Source organism: Oncorhynchus clarkii, chromosome 31 (genome assembly GCF_045791955.1).
Source record: "Oncorhynchus clarkii lewisi isolate Uvic-CL-2024 chromosome 31, UVic_Ocla_1.0, whole genome shotgun sequence".
Classification (NCBI taxonomy): domain Eukaryota; kingdom Metazoa; phylum Chordata; class Actinopteri; order Salmoniformes; family Salmonidae; genus Oncorhynchus; species Oncorhynchus clarkii.
In genome coordinates, this window is record NC_092177.1 from 19,045,506 (window position 1) to 19,067,455 (window position 21,950).

Consider the following 21,950-nt stretch of genomic DNA (forward strand, 5'->3'; position numbering starts at 1 on the left):
AATGCAATTCTTGCAATGTTCCCCTATTTACAAATACTGTAAATATGCATAGAAAATAGTTTCTAGTCAGTAAACACAATGGTAATGTTTAATGTGATTTATAGCCTATATCAAAGAGGAAATGAATAAGGCTACATGTAGGCTAATATTTAACAATCTTTAGATTGTCAACATCTGTCAATATTGTTTATTCCTCTGCCATAGACATTTTATTTTTTACATGTATTCAAATGTAACCTACAAATGTCTTTCACTCAGGTTTGATTTCACACTTGAAAAATCATGTGATCCATTCAGCTGATCAGATGCCATCATCCAAAATGGCGAAAATGCATTGGCCTCTTACCTGTTGTCCAGATAAAACAAGTGTCTGCTGTATAATGCAGCTTTTAAGGTGAAAATCAATACTGAGAGGTTTCAAGTAAGTGAGTGCACCAGTGATGCATATTTTCCACATTGCACTGGATATCCTAGGCCTATTATAAATAAATATTTAGGTCTAGTCATTAAGTGACATTTCCCAAATATGTATTAACAATGTATTAAATAAATTCACAGCTGGTAGAATTAGTTGCTGGGTCTCCATTTTGATTAGCTCTGTTGAACAATTAGAACATTTGTATCACACAAAGCTTCATTTTACGCCCTCTATGAAAGGCTCATTTGTTCCAAATGGTTTGCATAAAATCTGAAAGCATGCCTCAGAATGGGATTCGCACAATCAGAGAGGGCGTACAAACAGATAGATTCCTGTGTAAGTGATTAACTTTTATTTTTTCTATTGTCAGAAGCAACACTAGGCACCTGCAAGCTGTATCTTAGTAAAAAAGGGATATAGATAAACCAACAATGTGAGTTCAGTCAACACAGTATAATTAGATATTTACATACAGGAATATTTATAAATTCAAAGAAAAGAGAGCATTCCCTAAGTCACATCTGTTATGTTTTTATAAGCTTATATTTCTGCCAACAATTAAAGCAGACCTTTTTCTCCTTTCCTTGTTAGTGATACAAGAGTTCACACTATTTTACCTCATATAATATGCACATTAATGGTAAGGTTACATAAATACACTGTACATATGGTATTCTAGAGGATTAAGTTTTACATTCAAGTGTAATTGTCAGATTAGATTAGGGCTTTATGTTGTGGCTCAGATCACCTGAAGATATGTTGCTTTGAAGTCACTTCCTAGAGCATTTTTTGCATTGCATTTGTAAATTCCTGAGTTCATAAGCACTGGGTCTTGTATGACCAAGCTGCCCTCAACCGTCATGTGAATTCCTCCCTGTGCCGTGAAACGGTTGTTGGGAACAAGTGTGGTTCTTCCAGGTAGAGTCCATGTTATCTCAGGCTTTGGTATGCCTGCAGCGATGCAGTTAAGTGTTACTGATGAACCTCTGTGGACTCTAGTGATGGAAGGGGGTGCGTTTGTGATACTTGGAGGATACACCATAACTGCAACTGGGTATGACAACGCAGATGACCCAAATGTGTTGGTGGCCTTGCAGACGTAGGTTCCCCTGTCAAATGTGGCGACCTCTTTGAGTTGAAGTGTGCCATTTGATAAAAATGTAATTCTCCCAATAACCTGGGGCTTGTCCAGGACCAGGCCGTTTGGTAGGGTCCATGTGATTGAGGCCTGTGGCCAGCCATCCACAGAGCACGGCAGGTTCAGAATTTGGCCAAACGTGATCTTCATGATCCCTGTTGTGCCTCGAATCACAGGCTTTCTTCCTGGTTCTAGAGCGTATCGCTTCTCTGCAGTCCCAGCCACGTTTTTCACCAGACAACGGTAAACCCCTTTGTCAGCTGTCACTGGCTGATCGATGCGCAACGTCCCGTTTCCTCTATAGTGAGTGAAGTGTTGATGTCTAGTGCCTGGCATCAGCGCTGTGCCATTTGGCAGGATCCAAACAAACTCTGGGTTTGGCTTACCGCGGGCAGGACACTCCAGAGTGACATCACTTCCGTCTTGTTTTATTGGTAAAATCTCAATGTTCGGCATGGCGAAGCTTGGCTTCTCTGCTATGGATGCCACTTCAAGCTCAATTGCCAGGCTTGCTTCTCCCAAGTGATTTTTGGCCAAACACACATACTGACCCTCGTCTGTCTTCCTCACTCCACGTAGCTCTAGACTCCCGTTCTTGTGGACTTGGAAGCGTCCTCCCAGGTAAGGTGTTGGCAGAGAGAGGCCGTAGGGTGCGGCCCAGGAAACGCGTGGCTCAGGCTTGCCCTCCGCTCTGCAGTCAAGCAGTGTTGTCTGATAAGATACTGCCAACACTTTCATACTGCTTCTTCCACCTTGTTCATTGATGTGTGGCTCTCTTGGTTCTACTTGTATCTTAATGTTCTTGATGTCATCCCCAGCAGAACTCCTTGCCACACAAGCATACTTCCCTTGGTCGGCCAAAGTCACCTTCTTTATCACCAAAGTCCCATCATCTAAGGTTTGGTATTTGATTGAAGAGGATGTGATGACGTCATTGCTTGGGGAGAGCCACACAATGGTTGGTGGAGGCTCCCCAGTCGCCTGACACGTCATATAGGCAGACTCTCCTAGTCGGGCCGTGAGCAACAGCTGAGCCTTGGATGTGATTCGGGGGAAGTCAGGGCCTACTTTGATGCTCACCTTCATCTCATCCTCCCCCAGTTCATTCTTAGCATGGCATGTATAGTCCCCCTCATCCTTCTTTCCCATCTGCTGCAGCAACAGTGTTCCATTCCCGAAGATGACATAGCGGCGAGAACGGGTGCCGCTGTCGTCCGACTGTAGGGCGTTGTTGATCATGGTTCCATCAGGGAGGCTCCAGGACACCTCTGGATCAGGGAGGCCCGAGGCAACACAGTCCACCTGGAAGTTCTCCCCGGAGGTCACCCTCTTCTGAGCTGTGTCCAGATGTTCGATCTTAGGTGGCATCATGAGCACCTGCACCTGGAACAGCTCCATGTCCTCACCGTTGGGCCTCTGGAACATACACAGGTAGCTACCTCCGTCTTTTTCAGTCAGCTGCAGGATCCGTAAGGTCCCATTGGAGAACACGGTGACAGGTCTTTCAGGGCTGATTATGAAAGAAATAGACACACAATATTAATGTTTTTAACAAGGGTTGGAACCGGTTCAGAGTACAGAACCGAAAACCAGAAAATAACAATTACTTGAAGAAAAGAACCCGAACCGAAAACGAAAGTGATCTATACTGTTCCGGAACAGAACTGTCATTTTAGTTAATAACATTAATAACATTATTTTATGTTACTGGCAATTTTTTCCAGTCCCACAAAAATCGCAACGAAGTGCTTCAAGGCAAGCTTCCTCCATCCTCTCTCCTAACCATAACCATTTCTGTTGCATCTCACACCCCACACTTTGACTGGCAGCACAGTGTGTGTGTTTGTCTGTCATTATGATTAAACCATGCTGTTATGACAAAATGCAATTTGCTCTCAATGACTTCACTATACAGATTAAACCACTTACCCACTACAAAGCAAACTCCTCTATCCTCCCTGATTGGTGAAGTAATGTAAGGTCGAGCTAAATGTAAAAAAATATATATATGTATACAGTGGGGCAAAAAAGTATTTAGTCAGCCACCAATTGTGCATGTTCTCCCACTTAATAAGATGAGAGAGGCCTGTAATTTTCATCATAGGTACACTTCAACTATGACAGACAAAATTAGAAGAAAAATCCAGAAAATCACATTGTAGGATTTTTAATGAATTTATTTGCAAATTATGGTGGAAAATAAGTATTTGGTCACCTACAAACAAGCAAGATGTCTGGCTCTCAGAGACCTGTAACTTCTTCTTTAAGAGGCTCCTCTGTCCTCCACTCGTTACCTGTATTAATGGCACCTGTTTGAACTTGTTATCAGTATAAAAGACACATGTCCACAACTCACACTCCAAACTCCACTATGGCCAAGACCAAAGAGCTGTCAAAGGACACCAGAAACAAAATTGTAGACCTGCACCAGGCTGGGAAGACTGAATATGCTACAGGTAAGCAGCTTGGTTTGAAGAAATCAACTGTGGGAGCAATTATTAGGAAATGGTAGACATACAAGACCACTGATAATCTCCCTCGATCTGGGGCTCCACGCAAGATCTCACCCCGTGGGGTCAAAATGATCAGAACCACACGGGGGGACCTAGTGAATGACCTGCAGAGAGCTGGGACCAAAGTAACAAAGCCTACCATCAGTAACACACTACGCCGCCAGGGACTGTACCCATGATGAAAATTACAGGCCTCTCTCATCTTTTTAAGTGGGAGAAATTGCACAATTGGTGGCTGACTAAATACTTTTTTGCCCCACTGTATGTGTGTGTATATATATATATATATATGCTCTCCCTTGGCAGTATATATATATATATATATCAGAGGTTTGAAAAAGAACAAAAAGGAATGATATGAGCCGGTACTTTTTTGGGGTTCTAACCGGTTCAGAACTTTATTTTGCTGCTCAGAACAGTGGAACATAACAAAAAACAATTATGCTTCCGTTCAGAACGAAACAATTAGAAAATAATTTTGGTTCCAACCCCTGGTTTTTAATCAGAAATACAATATGATTTAAGTGACATTGAGAACATTTTAAAATGTATTATGTTGTAAGATACATTCTAATCAAATTATGTGCAATAATTTACACCATTTAGTTACGCTGGATTTTCAATTACAGTGTAATTACATAATGTAACTGCACAATAGATACTTTGTATTTGTACAACGGTGCTTCTCCCATTTCCTGCCTCTCTTGTCTTACTGAATTCTGTGCCACTAGTGTCCCACTGTTTGGGAACCATGTTGAGCAGGAATTAATTGGGTGTACTCGACAGACGCCCTGCAAATTGACCGTAAGGATATTTTTACACTGAAAAAAATGACGTTTTTTTAAAGGTTCTTCCTCAACTCTTAATGTTCCTTAGAGAACTCTTGCCCGATAAAGAACCTTTGAGTTCAGTGTGGGGTTCTTGACGTGGCATCTACGGTATTTAGAATTCTAAATGGTTATTTAGATGGAAGTATGTCCATTTAATAGCACACAGAAAATTGGCCAGTGTTAACTAGTGTTGATATTTCAGTGTAACATTTCTAGTATTGATTCAAGAGTTAAATTAACAATCAGTGGTGTAAAAGAACACACGTGTTGGTGTTAATAACAGAGTTGAACCAAAACCATGCCTATTATTACCATATTTCCCAGCATGCTCTATTGCAGGTTGATTTTTGGTTTATATCTATGTTTTTGCATGTTTCTTGATTGTATGTTTTTTCATGTGCAATATTATTCTACTCAAATATAAATAACAATTTTTCTAAACTAATCAAATCGGTTACTTGGACTTATTGAACCCATTATTAAAATGGTTGCTCCAGTTTAGATCTTGGCTATCCCCACTCTGGGTGGCTTCCAATAGGAATTACACATCACTTTGCAAGCCAGAATAATGTGACTGCTATGCCTGATATGGCCTGTAAACTATGAAAGGCCATTGTATTAGAGTAAAACGGGACTAAAAATGAGGCTTTATGAAATATGTATTGTATTGTCTTAAATCATTGAATTTGAATGATAGCACATTCACTTGGGATCTCACTTGGTGAAGGCCACAGGCCTGAAAATGAATGAATGCAGCAACCATTTCTCTTTCACTATCAAGCACAGTCATGGGTGGTACTGGTAACTAAAATTCACTCAAAAGGCACCCTGGGCAATATGAAAATAATGCTCAACACCTTATTTGCATAAAATAAGGTGCTGAGTGTGTGTAATTCTTCAAAGAACCATCCCATTTAAGGTTCTTCAGAGAACCTAAAATGGTTATCCTATGGCATTGCTCTGGAGAACCTTATTTTTTATTTTTTAAGAATGTAGTCTCTGACAGTGGGACCCATCAGGGTTTCTGACCCTGAGATCACAGGCTGGTTGACCTTGGTCAGGCTCCAGCAGATAGCTTGTTTTGAATTACACTAATTGTGTTTGAAAAAAATAATTGTGTTTGATAAACCTCCCTGAAATTGAGGGCTGTAATAGAGTTGAGAAGTTATTTATAAGGTCACTGGAGGGAAAGCGATTAGAATGATAGTACAGATAATTTAGCTTAATGAATAATTACAGCTATTCTTCAGATCTCTGATACCTAATCGATATCAGCACAGTGTATTATTATTATAGGAAAACTCCTATATAGGTTTGATTACTAGCATGGTGGAGTTACCTGTAGCGATGTTCCAGCAATGTTTTGGATGGTAGCTGCCACAGAGTGCCACGGGGAGTGCCAGTGGACTCTGGACAGTGCAGGTACACAGTGGAGCCATACATGGCTGTGACTCTGTGCTGTTGGGAGGGGTGGTGTGACAGTCGCAGGCTGGGGACCTCCTGCCTGGCCTTCAGGTACAGAACTCTCCTGGCCGCGCCCACTGCGTTGGTCACAGAGCACTCATACCTCCCTGAGTCTTCCGGAGAGATGTTCTTGATGTACAGCGTCCCATTGGGGAAGACAAACAGTCTCCTGCCGAGGATCTGGGAGGGTTTGACATGTACCCCTGCAGGGAGGGTCCACTTTAGCACGGGCGCAGGCTCTCCCTTGGCAGTGCAGTGGACGTACACACTTCTCCCTTCCTGGATGACGATGCTCTCCGAGGCCTCCTCATTGATGGTGGGCGGTAGCGCTGCCACGTGGATGTGAAAAGTCACTGTGTCAGCCCCGGCTGCATTGCTAGCGATACACCTATAGTCGCCTTTACTGGAGAAGTTAGCTGATTGGATCCTCAGGGTGCCGTTAGCCAGCAGAGAGGCTGACCTGTCAAGAGCTCCCACATCACGCACAAAGGTCCTGTCTGGAAGAATCCAAGAGATCTGAGCCTGGGGCTTGCCAGAGGCTACACAGTCTAAGCTTATAGCCTTCCCCAAATACACTGGGACCTCTCTGGAGTGGGGACCTATGATTTTGGGAGGCTGGGTCAGCACAGCCAGGGTAATGACCATTCGGTCTGAGCCAAATGTGTTCTGTGCCGTGCAGAGGTACTGGCCTCTGTCCTGTAGCTGAATGTTTTTAATCACAAAGGTGCCGTTCTTTACAACTTCAAATCTCTGTCCGTGTTTTGTGTTTGCTTGGACGGTAGCACCTGTTGTTGAAAAGAGAGAGAAGCACATTATTGGTACTCTGGATTAGGCTTGCGTCCTAATGTTAATGCAGTGAATTATTTTGGAGTTTTTGTCAAGGGTCTCTCTGTCAAATATTACAGCATGAGTTGAGCACAATCAGGTGGTGCCATTGTGTTAATATATTATACAAATGTCTTTATTTTATTTTTATTTCACCTTTATTTTACCAGGTAGGCTAGCTGAGAACAAGTTCTCATTTACAACTGCGATCTGGCCAAGATGAAGCAAAGCAGTGCGACACAAACAACAACACAGAGTTACACATGGAGTAAACAAACATACAGTCAATAATACAATAGAAAAAGTCTATATACAGTGTGTGCAAATGAGGTAGGATAAGGGAGGTAAGACAATAAATAGGCCATAGTGGCGAAATAATTACAATATAGCAATTAAACACTGGAGTGATAGATGTGCAGAAGATGAATGTGCAAGTAGAGATACTGGGGTGCAAAGGAGCAAAATTTTTTTTTTTAAATAACAGTATGTGGATGAGGTAGTTGGATGGGCTATTTACAGATGGGCTATGTACAGGTGCAGTGATCCTTGAGCTGCTCTGACAGCTGGTGCTTGAAGTTAGTGAGGGAGATTTGAGTCTCCAGCTTCAGTGATTTTTGCAGTTAGTTCCAGTCATTGGCAGCAGAGAACTGTAAGGAAAGGCGGCCAAATGAGGAATTGGCTTTGGGGGTGACCAGTGAAATATACCTGCTAGAGCGCGTGCTATGGGTGGGTGCTGCTATGGTGACCAATGAGCTGAGATAAGGTGGGGTTTTACCTAGCAAAGACTTATCCTTACCTGGAACCAGTGTGTTTGGCGACGAATATGAAGCGAGGGCCAGCCAACGAGAGCATACAGGTCGCAGTGGTGGGTTGTATATGGGGCTTTGGTGACAAAACGGATGGCACTGTGATAGATTGCATCCAATTTGCTGAGTAAAGTGTTGGAGGCTATTTTGTAAATGACATTGCCGAAGACAAGGATCGGTAGGATGGTCTGTTTTACAAGGGTATGTTCGGCAGCATGAGTGAAGGATGCTTTGTTTGCGAAATAGGAAGTCGATTCTAGATTTAATTTTGGATTGGAGATGCTTAATGTGAGTCTGGAGGGAGAGTTTACAGTCTAACCAGATACCTATGTATTTGTAGTTGTTCACATATTCTAAGTCAGAACTGTCCAGAGTAGTGATGCTGGACGGGCGAGCAGGTGCTGGAGGTGATCGGTTGAAGAGCATGCATTTAGTTTTACTTGCATTTAAGAGCAGTTGGAGGCCACGGAACTAGAGTTGTATGGCATTGAAGCTCGTCTGGATATTAGTTAACACAGTGTCCAAAGGGGGGCCAGAAGAATACAGAATAGTGTCGTCTGCGTAGAGGTGGATCAGAGAATCAGCAAGAGCGACATCATTGATGTACACAGAGAAGAGAGTCGGCCCGAAGATTGAACCCTGTGGCACCCCCATAGAGACTGCCAGAGGTCCGGACAACAGGCCCTCCGATTTGACACACTGAACTCTGTCTGACAAGTAATTGGTGAACCAGGCGAGGCAGTCATTTGAGAAACCACGGCTGTTGAGTCTGCTGATAAGAATGTGAAGATTGACAGAGTCGAAAGCCTTGGCCAGCTCGATGAATACAGATGCACAGTATTGTCTCTTATCAATGGTGGTTATGATATCGTTTAGGACCTTGAGCATGACTGAGGTGCACCCATGACCAGCTCGGAAACCAGATTGCATAGCGGAGAAGGTACGGTAGGATTCGAAATGGTCGGTGATCTGTTTGTTAACTTGGCTTTCGAAGACCTTAGAAAGGCAGGGTAGGATAGATATAGGTCTGTAGGTCTGTCTAATCCTTTGCAGCCTCAATTAGCCTATGCATATATTATTTCTGCTGCTCCTTGAATGTTAACAAGCTTGTAAAATATAGTATTTCTGTTGGATATTATTCTTTACGATGGTAAGCTCACAAGAGCCTGAAGTCAAAATATTTATGCCGTGCATTACAGAGAGACTATACTGTAATTCCCTGCAGAGAGGCAATAATTGTTTCTACCCTACAAAGTCTTCCACAATAAAAGTGTTTAAATACCTGTGGAGACTTTAGTCCAGGAGAGCGCTGGCTGTGGGTCTCCTGATGCTTCACAGGGCAGCAGCACATCACCCTCAGCCAGGGCAGACACACTGACTGTGTTCACAGAGCTGATCCTAGGCTTCACCCCACTACCCATCAAGTTGGGGAATGGCAGGGCCGTGCTCAGCCTCCTCTGGCCCCAGTGGCTGTAGTGCCAGCGGCTGCCGTACAGGACACTGGCTGTGGAGTAGGGCCTGTTGGTGGGCTCGGGGAGGGAGGTGGTGGGGGGCACAGGCCAGTACTTGTATGACGGAGTGGGAGGCTGGTAGTGAGGTCTAGGTGTAGGGTGACTGATCTTGGGCTTAGTTGTCACTCTCTTCCCTAGCTGTGAAATACGGTCCAGCTGAGCCTGTCTGTATCTGTTTCTGAGCTTGGAGAGCATTAAGAGGTCCTGCTGTCGGGTCCTGCTGGCTGGGCCTGGGCTCCTGTGGGGTGGGTGGGAGGTCAGCGGGGCTGCCATGCCACTGCCCGGTGAAGCAGAGATGAACGCTGTGGGCCTGACAGTCTCAGCTGTGATTTCTGGTCGATTGGTGACCCCAACGCCCCGGCCCCCTGGGTGGGGGAAAAGCATGGGCCTCTCCGTAAAGAAAGGATGTGGCCCTGAACCATGAACTGAGGGCCACACTTGTAAGCGGCTATAAGGCCAATAGGGGGTGGGAGCGCGGGGTGGAGGGGTGGTTTGAACTCTCATTTGGACATTCTGTTGGTGGATCCAGGGGTGGATGGGGAGACTGGGACTGTCAGGTTTCATTTGAGAGTGATCCTCCTCCTTTTTATATGAGTTTCTGTGTGTGTTCCTCAGAAAATCCTCACTGCCTTTTGCAACGGTTCTCAAATGTGTTTGTGTCTTATCTTGTGATTTTTTAGGAGTTGGATTTAGAAAATGTACTTTTGTTAAAGGGGTTTCTGGCTTTGCAGCTCCTTTATCTAAAACGTCAAGTTTAGTCAGTACGGGTGTTGCCATAGCAACCGTATCATGTGACAAATTAGGTTTTAAATGAATGTTATAATTAATATGAGTGTGCTTTGTTGTTGTTGTTATCTTTGGGGATGTTTGCCTGTTTTGGGTAGTCTGTCTAATAACATCCTGTTTTTTTAAGTTCTCCCATGTCCTCTCCTGTCCAGGCATCTCAGTTAGAGGAGGCAGATTTTCTGCTGAGGTGATTGTCTCTGGTGTAGGCACATGCTCTCTGTTTGAAAGGTTAACTATACTAAGGTCTTTCATCTCTGGTGTTAATGATTTTATGGGAATGCCATCTGATTTGTCTGTAGCAGTGTTGGGATTAATGATCGGATCAACAGGCTCATTGTCATCATGTGTTGAAATAGTGGGTATGTGTTCTGTAATATTGTCCTCCATTTTAGAATTGTCGTTTTGCGATGCAGTAGATTCTTGTTTTTCCACTCTTGTTGCGGGTTGAGGGAGTGTCGCCTGTGGTTTGTGTGATGAGGGGAGGGAGGGTTTCTGAGGTCGAACCCGTCTCTGTGGGGGTCTGCCCCGTCTGTAAGGGGGTCTTCGTCTGTTTGTCCAAATAGGATTGTTCTTCTGGTTCACTCTCTCTCTCTCCCTCCCCACATGCTTGTCTTCTAGATGCATTGGTTGTGTGACGGATTGAGGAGCTTCTGTAACAGACAGATTTATGACCAAGTCTGAATCTGGGTTTGGACCTCCTTTACCTCTACCACGGTTCACAAGTAATGCTTTCCCTCTTGGGGCCTGTGTCACATGTTTTCTAGGTGGAGGACGTAAAGGTTCAGGTTGCTTTTCGGAAAAGTCCAATTCACCTTCTGTTTCTGTGTGGTGATTTGTTTTAGAATGGCTCTTGGTGGGCTTTTTAGTTGTGGTTGTTCTGGTAGTTGAAGGAGGAGCAGTAGTAGTTGTTGTTGTTGTGGTCGTGGTTGTTGTAGTTTTTCTCATGGTAGTAGGAGTGGTAGTAGGAGTAGTAGTGGTAGTAGTGGGTTTAGGAGTAGTAGTGGTAGTAGTAGTAGTAGTGGGTTTAGGAGTAGTAGTGGTAGTAGTAGTAGTAGTGGGTTTAGGAGTAGTAGTAGTCGTGGGTTTAGTAGAAGTAGTGGGTTTAGGAGTAGTAGTGGTAGTAGTAGTAGTAGTGGGTTTAGGAGTAGTAGTAGTGGTTTTGGCTGTCATTGTCGTTGCTGTTTTTGTTGTTGGTGTAGTTGGTGGTGGTCTTGTAGACGGTAGTGTCGGAGGTTTAGCATTAGCTTTGGCTAGGATCTCAGCCCAGCGGTTGGGGTCGAGCTCCTTGACAGACTTATTAGGTTTCCTCTTGTTATCCTTGATCCTCTTCCCTTTCATACCAGGGCGTAAAAACCCTCCAGGGTACCTCTGTTGTCCACCCACCCTCTTAGGAGACTGTGTAGCATGGGGGCCTTTTATCTCCTGGAACCCTGACCCCTCACCTTCATCCTCCTTACTCCCAAACAAAGGTGATTCTCCCCTGGCTGTTTCAACACCAGGTGATTCTTTCTCGACCTCTTCGTTTGCATCCGAGTCTTTCTCCCCTGTGACGACCACGAGATGAGCCAACATGTCTACTCCATAGAGGTTAGCAGCCAAACAGCTGTACTCCCCAGCGTCCTCATGAGTTGTCTTTTTGATCACCAGGGATCCATTTTGATTGACGTAGACCCTCCCCTTTGGTTGCGACGGTTGTAGGATCTGATTTTTAGGGAGGTACCAGCGTGTCTCGCTAGGCTGTGCTGAGTTCACATAGCAAGGGAGTGAGAGGGACTCCCCGCTCTCCACTTCCATCTTCTTCCCATTTAGAGTGTTCGGACTGAGCAGGCGTTCTTTCACTGTCAACCTCACAGGCACCATGTCCACATCAGTCTCTGTGCGGACTAGACAGTGATACAGCCCAGAGTCAGACACACTAGCATTTCCAATGACCAGTCTGCCTCCCTCAGACACCAGCCGGGAATTAGATTCTTCCAGGATAGATAGATCTGGGAGCATCCACTCCACAGACTGTGACCCTGAACTGATAACTGTACACCCCAGACTGACCTCTGAACCCTCCAGCACAGATTGAACTCTCCCAGGGCTTCCTCTCTTTATTAGGGCCCAGGAGGAAGTCACATCCTCCTGCTCTCCCCTACCACTGACGTGCTTGGAGATGAATGTGGTAAAGTCCAGCACCAGTTTTTTCGTGGTGGTTTGCCGTCTGTTCAGCTGCAGGGTGACCCTTGGTTGGAGGAGCCACGTCGGTTCAGCCATTAAGTGTCCTTTGAGATCTGTAAAGTAAGGGGATTCCTCGTTGTGTCCCTGGGAGTACTGAAACGTGACTCTGCTGGTGTTCTCCCTCCTCATCCCCCTCTCCAAGAGAGCAGGGCTCTCGTAGTAGTAGGCCACCAGCCTCCAGAGGTTCTGCAGAGCGTCCCGGTCGATCTCACACTCCAGCAGGCTGACCAGGCTCACGTTGACCGCCACCTCCCCAGACGTCCGCAGGTTCTCCCATGTCACGGAGGAGCTCTCGCTGGGCCGCCGGACATCGCAGGCCACGTGTGCTTTGTTCCCGTGGTTGTCGGTCAGGACAAATGTGAGGTGGCCCAGGGGACGTTCCAGGTCCCTGGTGTAGGGCAGGTCGGGCTCTGAGTCCGCATCGTCCCAGCCGGGGCTGTCCCACTGCTTCAGATCGGACACCAGAGTGGGCCGCTCACAGACCAGCTGGCCAGCAGACAGTCCCAGGACCTGGCTGCCATTTAAGGACTGAGGTGAGGAGCAGACAGCACAGCTCTCACCAGAGGCAGCGTCCCGCTCCTTCTTACACTTAATCACTCCTGACAGAGAGAGACAGAGAGACAGAAAAACAGAGGGACAGAGTGACAGACAGACAGGCAGGCAGACAGGCAGACAAAGAGAGAGAGTGAGAGTGAAAAAGAAAGAAAGAAAGAAAGAAAGAAAGAATGAAAGAAAGAAAGAAAGAAAGAAAGAAAGAAAGAAGAGGTGAGGGTGTCAGAATTGTCATTTTTCAGTTTGTTTACCTTAAAGTTGGTTCAGAGAAAGTTACAGATTACTGCACGCTAATTAGAGCATTGTTTAGTGATCGAGTCATGCAACTATTTATAAATATTAGCAGTCCAACTGGGTCAGAGGAAACAGCACATAAACACTCACATTGATGTATTATACACATGGGCCCAATCATTGTTGTGAAGTGAATGACAAATATGTATGTGTTGGAGTGTATGGCAGACACTGGAGAAATATACAGCACAAACAACTAAAGAGAGAGGGAGAGGGAGAGATGGGAGAGAGAGAGAGGGCAGAGAGACAGATAGACAGGAGAGAGAGAGAGGTCAGAGAGACAGAAAGAGAAAGAGAGAGAGGGAGAGAGAGATAGGGCAGAGAGACAGAAAGAGAAAGAGAGACATGAGAGAGAGATAGGGCAGAGAGACAGAAAGAGAAAGAGAGAGACAGGAGAGAGAGAGGGCAGAGAGACAGAAAGAGAGGGCAAAGACAGAAAGAGAGAGATGGGAGAGAGAGATAGGGCAGAGAGACAGAAAGAGAAAGAGAGAGAGACAGGAGAGAGAGATAGGGCAGAGAGACAGAAAGAGAGAGATGGGAGAGAGAGATAGGGCAGAGAGACAGAAAGAGAAAGAGAGAGAGACATGAGAGAGAGAGATGGCAGAGAGACAGAAAGAGAAAGAGAGAGAGACATGAGAGAGAGAGAGGGCAGAGAGACAGAAAGAGAAAGAGAGAGACAGGAGAGAGAGAGGGCAGAGAGACAGAAAGAGAGAGAGGGCAAAGACAGAAAGAGAGAGATGGGAGAGAGAGATAGGGCAGAGAGACAGAAAGAGAAAGAGCGAGATGGGAGAGAGAGATAGGGCAGAGAGACAGAGAGAGGGCAGAGAGACAGAAAGAGAGAGAGAGGGCAAAGACAGAAAGAGAGAGACAGATAGACGGGAGAGAGAGAGAGGTCAGAGAGACAAAGAGATAGATAGAGACATGAGAGAGAGAGAGGGCAGAGAGACAGAAAGAGAGAGAGAGGGCAAAGACAGAAAGAGAGAGAGAGACAGATAGACGGGAGAGAGAGAGAGGTTAGAGAGAGAGAGGTTAGAGAGAGAGAGAGAGAGAGAGAGAGAGAGAGAGAGAGAGAGAGAGAGAGAGAGAGAGAGAGAGAGAGAGAGAGAGAGAGAGAGAGAGAGAGAGAGAGAGAGAGGCCTCACCCTCATGTTTGTTGTTCCACTCTAGCAGCCACTGGAGATGGCAGTCACAGGTCCAAGGGTTGCCATGCAGGGAGAGCAGCTCCAGTTTGCTGAGGGGCATCAGGGTCCCAGGCTGGAGGTAGTGCAGCTGGTTGTCCGACAGGTGGAGGTGACGCAGCCCAGAGCTCCAGAAGTTCCCCAGGAGAGAAAGGGTGATGAAGCTGTGTGGGTGGAGGTCCCTCAGCTTGTTGCCCTCTAGCTGTAGGAGTTTTAATGATGTTAGCCCACTGAAGGTGTACGGCTCGATGAAGTCTATGTTGTTGCGGTCCAGGTGGAGTCGCACCAGGCTGACCAAGCCCTCAAACATACCAGGGGTGATGGCCTCCAGCTTGTTGTAGCTCAGCTTCAGAATCTGGCAAGAAATAGAAATTGGTTAAAAAAATGTTACATTTAAATGTTTTACAATATGGTTGCCTGTAGACAAGTGACTGAATATTTAATAGTGAGACACAATCCCCTGACTGTTATGCATCTATGTAGGTTATCCTTCTTGTCTTGAATGAGACGACAGACTCCCCTTGGTGCCAGCCTGTCTGTCGGGGGAACTCACCTGCAGAGAGCGCAGGCTGTAAAATGCTCCTGCAGACACGGTCGTGATATCATTCCCATGGAGCATAAGCATCTCCAGCTGGCGGAGTTGTGTGAACTCTGACCCCCCCACGGCCTGGAGGCTGTTATAGCTACACAGAGAGACATCGAGAGGGAGGGACAACATGAGAATGTTGCAGGAGCTGCCTGCCTGTGTGAAATATAAACAAGTAAAGAGCCAATAATCCTGAAAAATCCTCAAAGACATGGAACAGATCAAGCAATCCTTTGGCAGGGAAAGTTGTTTAAAATATGTTACACCAGTGTGAGCCATTCCAACCCCCCACATGTACCGTAGATTGTTGGGTGCAAGTACAGGGCGTTCTTTAAAAACGATTATATATCAGTTCAATTCCCATAACCCAGAGCACCCCATAGTTTCTTGTAAATAGGCTTCTATGTTATACTGGGCTGTCAAATAAAGTGTAACCAGAACATGTTGGCCTATTATATTGGATATTATTAAGATAGAGGACCCGACAGTCTGCTTACACTGAACAAAAATAGAAACACAACATGTAAAGTGTTGGTCCCATCTTTCATGAGCTGAAATAATAAATATTTCTCACAAATTTTGTACACACATTTGTTTACATCCCTGTTAGTGAGTATTTCTCCATTGCCAAGATAATCCATCCACCTGACATGTGTGGCATATCAAGGAGCTGATTGAACAGCATGATCCTTACAAAGGGTACCTGCTGTCTCGCCCTCCGAATGCTCGGCTATGAAAAGCCACCTGACATTTAGTCCTGAGGTACTGACCTGTTTGTTGCACCCTCTACAAACACTGTGGTTATTATTTGACACTGCTGGTCATCTACGAACATTTCAACATCTTGAAGAACAATCTGGCCTTATTGGCCATATACTCTTATAATCCCCACACGGCACAACCAGAAGAGGACTGACCACCCCGCAGAGCTTGGTTCATCTCTAGGTTTCTGCCTTTCTAGGGAGTTTTTCCTAGCCACGGTGCTTCTACATGTGCATTGCGGTCCACGAAAGTACGTCCACAAAGTGATTTTTTTTTTATGGAGGTCAATGAGAGAGTGTTGTCTTTTGTTAACACATTGTTAATTTGCTACGTGAGGCATATTTGATAGAATAGAAGTTTCATCATGGTTAGGCTGTTATGTTTTTATTGAACTAGGCAAGTTAGTTAAGAACAAATTCTTATTTACAATGACGGCCTACCCGGGCTAAACCCAGACGATTCTGGGCCAATTGTGCACCGCCCTATGTGCCTCCCAATCACGGCCAGATGTGATGCAGCCTGGATTCAAACTAGGTACTGCAGTGACACCTCTTGCATTGAGATGCGGTGTCTTAGACCACTAAACCACTCGGGAGCAATGGCTATGAACGTGTTGCTATAAGTGGACTCACGTGACATTTCGGCAACTTTGAAAAAACAACAACTTTATATTGGAGTTGTGCTTGTTGTCAGAGATAGAGGACTCATCATGGATATTATCTGTTTTGGCAAAATGGCTTCCACCATTTTAAAGCAGTCACCTGGGTGGGGATTCATCTGAGTTGGGAGCAAACAGCCAATGAAGAAGAAGAAAAATTGACTACTTTAACATGGACACTATAATGTTCACACACATATCTGCCCTCTTATTGCCTAAAATGGTCCTACCTGATTTTACTGCCTCCCTCCCGCCTTCCATCTTTCAGGACATGCATTACCATTGTTAGAGCGGTCACTTGACCGTCTTGACAATATAATAGACAATCCTTGGGAAGGTATACACTTGTTTCCCCGTGGACCGGTTTGTACATTAAACATTCTCCATTCAGGCTACAAAGGCGCAGATATCCTCCTTAACTCTATTTAATGGCATGCTCTCTGGACAGACGAGTCAAACATATAACCTTTGGCCTCAATTAGAAATGTTATGTTTGTCGAAAACCAAACACTGAGTTCAAACAGAAGAACCTCATCCCAAACGTCAAGAATGGTGGTGGGAGTGTGATAGTTTGGGGATGCTTTGCTGCCTCTGGACCTGGACCTATCAATGACACAACCATGAATTCTGCATTGTATCAGAACATTCTAGAAGAGAATGTCAGGCTATCCGTTCTTGTGCTGAAGCTGAACCGAAAGTTTATCATGCAGCAAGACAATGTTCCTATCCTGACACGCAGATCTACCAAAGAATGGCTGCAGAAGAAGAAATTCCGCATTTAGAATGGCCTAGACAAAGTCCGTACCAAAACCCCATGGGAATGTTGTGGCAGGACCTGACGCCAGCTGTCCATACAAGGAAACCAGAACATGACATTTTGCAAACACTCCAGAGCATGACATTTTGACATCACATGACTATAGCTCACAACCTTGTCACACTCCAGAACATGACATTTTGACATCGTCACACGATGAAAGCACTCCAGAACATTACATTTTGACATCATATAATGATAGCTCACAACCTCGTCACACTCCAGAACATGACATTTTGACATCATATCATTAAATATAACATTTCTACAGTATTTGGAATACAAGACCAATCTTACCCCAGGTTAACCCTCTCTGTGTCCTTGGGCAGGTTACGTGGGGCAGAGGTGAGGTGGCGGAAGGTGCAGTGTACCTCCTTGATGCCAGGGCAGCTGCAGCCTCTGGGGCATGGGGCACACAGGGCAAGCGGAGAGAGGAGCAGCACCAGCAATAACAGCACTGCCCTCAGTCTCAGCCAGGGAGCCAGGTCAGTGACACCCTCAGCAGCCATGGCAGGTCTCTCACGCCATCATCCGACCTGGGACAACATGAAGACACAGGAGGGAAGGTTAGTGTGCTTCAGCAGTTTCACTTTGTAAATGGTATAGCTATTGTTATTGTGATTGAACATTTGCAAACTCTAGAATACCTGTAATAGTGCAAATAAATCAAAATCTTCTTAAGTGGTAGTACAACATGATAACATTACAAAAGCACAAAGGGCTGGAGTGGTATTAAACTGTTGAAAGTAGGCCTAGCTACAGTGTTTGGCTATATTCATTGCTGCATCTCTTGCTTTCGTAACGTTGTCCTTCACTCTTAGAAAAAAAGGGTTCCAAAAGGGTTCTTTGGCTGTCCCCATAGGAGCATCCTTTTTTGTCCCAGCCAGGTAGAATGGAACCCAAAAAGGTTCTACTTGAAACCAAAAGGGTTTCTTCAAAGGGTTCTCCTATCGGGACATCCGAAGAACCCTTTAACGTTAAGAGTGTAAGAATTATGGGAATGAGTTTTAGAATATTGTTTTAGATGTTTCATATCCAAATGCATAGAGCTGCTGCTGAATTCATAGGGGAAAAAACCCATAAGATTATTCCTTAGAAAATGCAAAGCAATAAATACTTATTGCATGCCTGTGCTAGCAGGCCTACGCATTCAAGAGCTCAATTACAAAATCCCCCTTCAAAAGGTTGATGACAAGTACAGTACCTCCCAAACTGCAAAATATTCACCTTGAGGGCAAATAAAACAAGCTACAGTTTCTTGTGTTGTTGGTGCGTTGCCTTGTGTGGACCTTGGTGGTTAGAGGCTAAGCTGTTTGTCATGCCGTGTGTGCAGAGGGTCTATGAGGGAGACATGATTTATCATGTCTGTCGTTGGTATGATAATGACCCATGATGAGTGTGCCAATTTTGGACAGTTTCCTCCCTCCCTCCCCCTCTTCCTGTCCCACCACCTTTGCTGACTCCAGCTGCATGTTGAAATACCCATCTGAGTGAGAATAAAACATACTGACAGCCCAGGCCAGCCCCGCCTAAAGGGACCCTGTAACAGAGTGAAAATACACTCTGTCTGAGGATGACAGGAGTTTGTGTACGAGTAATACGACCATAATATAGTCTTCAATCTGACTCCATTATCATGTGAATGCTGTTGGTCCATAAGCGTATCCGATGGGTCTAGTCAAGGAAGCTAGCCTTGCATTACCACTCTGAATACTGTACACTGAGTTCACAAAACACCTGCTCTTTCTATGACAGACTGACCAGGTGAATCCAGGTGAAAGATCCCTTAATTGATGTCACTTTTTAAATCCACTTCAATCAGTATAGATGAAGGGAAGGAGACAGGTTAAAGAAGGTTTTTTAAGTCTTGAGACAATTGAGACATGAATTGTGTATGTGTGCCATTCAGAGGGTGAATTGGCAAGACAAAAGATTTAAGTGCCTTTGAATGGGGTATGGTAGTAGGTGCCAGGTGCACTGGTTTTGTGTCAAGAACTGCAACGCTGCTGGGTTATTCACGCTCACAGTTTTCCGTGTGTATCAAGAATGGTCCACCACTTAAAAGACATCCATACGACTTGACACCACTGTTGGAAGCATTGGAGTCAACATGGGCCAGCATCCCTGTGGAACGCTTTCCACACCTTGTAGAGTCCATGCTTCGACAAATTAAGGCTGTTCTGTGAAGACGGTGAGGTACAACTCAATATTAGGAAGGTGTTCCTAATGTTTTATACACTCAGTAAGATACATGTGTCCAAGATAACCGTTATGCAATTATTAAGAAGCTGTGAGACAAAGAGCTAACACTGTTTCTTGTGACTAATGTCAGCATGATTGAGTTAACCTCAGCTCAGAGCTGCACAGTTAAGAGGCCAAGCATGTCTGCTATTTGTAGTGTGAATAACATGTATCATTAGACCATACATAAAATAATAATTCACAGAATAATACTCAGACATATGAGGACTACCTTTCATATTCATTTAAAAGTAATCAGATTTATTACAGTTATGCAATAAGAATACACTTATCAAATGGTTCCTACCAGAAGTCTTCGATGTCAAAAGATACTAAATATCTAAAAGTCTAAACGTATAAAACCCCACTATAGTGTAATGGAACCCTACACCAGGAGGTTTACAATGACTCCATGAAGAAAGTTTCCACCAGTCTTTTGTTCTCTGTGGGAATGTCCGGTGCTGGAGGAAGCCACGGATAAGGTATGTTTGACTCTTGTGATAGATGTCAGATGGTCAGCCATCCAGGCATGGCCATAAATCATGATGGAGTCATCACGCTGGGCCTCGGCGCCTGCAAGTCGCTAGACACATCTTCCTCACTGGCCTTCATCATCATCTCTTTATTTTTAGACTACAACCCAAAACACAGCACACACACATCACTGATGACAGGATTGAAAATAGAGAGAGGTTTGTGGTTACAGCAGTCTATGCCAAATGTTTGCTAGTCGTAAAAGTTTGTTAGCTGTGCTTTTAAATCATTGTCAGTAGGTGATCATGCAGGCTTTGCTGGGTATAAACCGTATTGTGTGACAATGTACAAATGTATACCACAGTACTGAAAACATTCTCCAATCTTTGGTGCACACCTGATGACATGTCACGTACCACCAAAAGTTCATAACAAGTAACTGCCAGGCAGTTGGTCATTACATTGATGGGTTTAACACAACCCACAGCTATACACTAGAGCGGACTTTCTCTCCAGTCTTAAATCACCTGGCAGAGCTGAGGCACCACATGCCTGTAATGTATAATATATCTAATTCAGATCGAAATCACATGTGCTGTCTGGGAGTCAAAATAACACATATATGACACCCATATGTTTCCCATATATGACGTAATGTATGTTATGAAGAACCTTCACACTTTTTATTGAGATTTCAAGCAAATTGAAGATGCCATATTAAATATTCAATTTTAGGGATATAATAAAATGAATCTCTCGGACTGTAAAATGTTGGACTAAAGCCCCTTTTCCACATGTCTGTCTTTACTCTGAATTGTGATTAAGCGCTTCACTATGAATTGCGGTTATGTATATCCTAACCACAGGTCAATCAGTCCAAAATGACAGGAACCATATAAAATAACATGAATGTATGTCTTGATTTAAGTGTTGAATTAGTTTCCAACTAGAATTGACTGTTTCTTATAGGTAAATGCTGTGTGCTTAAATAGCCTGTATGTTGACAAATCAAAGATTCTTCAGGCAATTGCTCTTTTGATAACGTATGGTAAATGAATTCAGTCAGACTTGGCGTCAGTTGATTATTCACCTAAGAAAGGAATTTTGTGCATCAGCAATAACTTCTTGCACCAACAACAATGTGAACTTCACTATGTGGCAATATTCTTCAACTCTTGTCAAATACTGTATGTTGCTTACCTGGAAATTCCTCCAAGAAAAAGTCGGTTGACAGCAGTGTTCACAGTAGACAATAAGACACCAGTTCGGTAGAGGAGTGAGGTATCCAGTCTGTGTTTAGTCTTGTTGTGACGCTCTGAGGTAAACCAAGCAGCACTAGGTCTGTGTTAGGAGTGATGGAGGAGAGTTGGGTCTGTTTTGGAGAGGTGGGACCCTAGCTGAGTCTGCACTGGTCCACCCAGCCACACACATCTGGATTAGAGTTTAACTCTAACCCACTCCTCTCTTCCTGAGAGCCTGGCTATACAGGGGAGGAATGCTGTGCTCTGGCTCTGCCTTTGCTTCTCTCTCCTCCACCCCCTCTATTCTCTCTCTCTCTCCACCCTCCCCTCTCTTATTCTAACACTGTTTTGCATATTTTCAGATATATTTGAACAGGTTGGTATCAGATATATTCACATATATACCCCCAAAGATAATCACATTGAAAGCAATGTTGTCAAATACTTTTGTGAATTTTCCAAATTGTGAGGTTGCAATATACCCCCCCCCCACCCGAATATACACCCCCCACCCTCCCCACTCCGATATACACCCCCCCACCCATCCACCTCCCCATTGTAAATATGAGTCAGACAGGTATTATTGTCAGATTGGGCTCTGACATTCCTGTCCCCCTTCTTCCTTTCACCTCC

The 21,950-nt window shown here is 44.6% G+C and overlaps 1 protein-coding gene across 1 annotated transcript; it reads right to left on the reverse strand.

Moving 5' to 3' along the window:
• Nucleotides 1–751: 751 nt before the first annotated feature.
• LOC139390769 (matrix-remodeling-associated protein 5) lies at nucleotides 752–21,583 on the reverse strand. The gene is made up of 7 exons (XM_071138130.1): nucleotides 21,277–21,583; nucleotides 17,659–17,897; nucleotides 15,092–15,221; nucleotides 14,503–14,893; nucleotides 9,277–13,113; nucleotides 6,239–7,148; nucleotides 752–3,066 (listed from the first exon to the last, which is right to left on the reverse strand). The coding sequence occupies exons 2-7, from the start codon at nucleotides 17,868–17,870 to the stop codon at nucleotides 1,158–1,160; spliced, it is 7,389 nt and encodes a 2,462-aa protein (XP_070994231.1). The 5' UTR covers nucleotides 17,871–17,897; nucleotides 21,277–21,583; the 3' UTR covers nucleotides 752–1,157.
• Nucleotides 21,584–21,950: the final 367 nt, after the last annotated feature.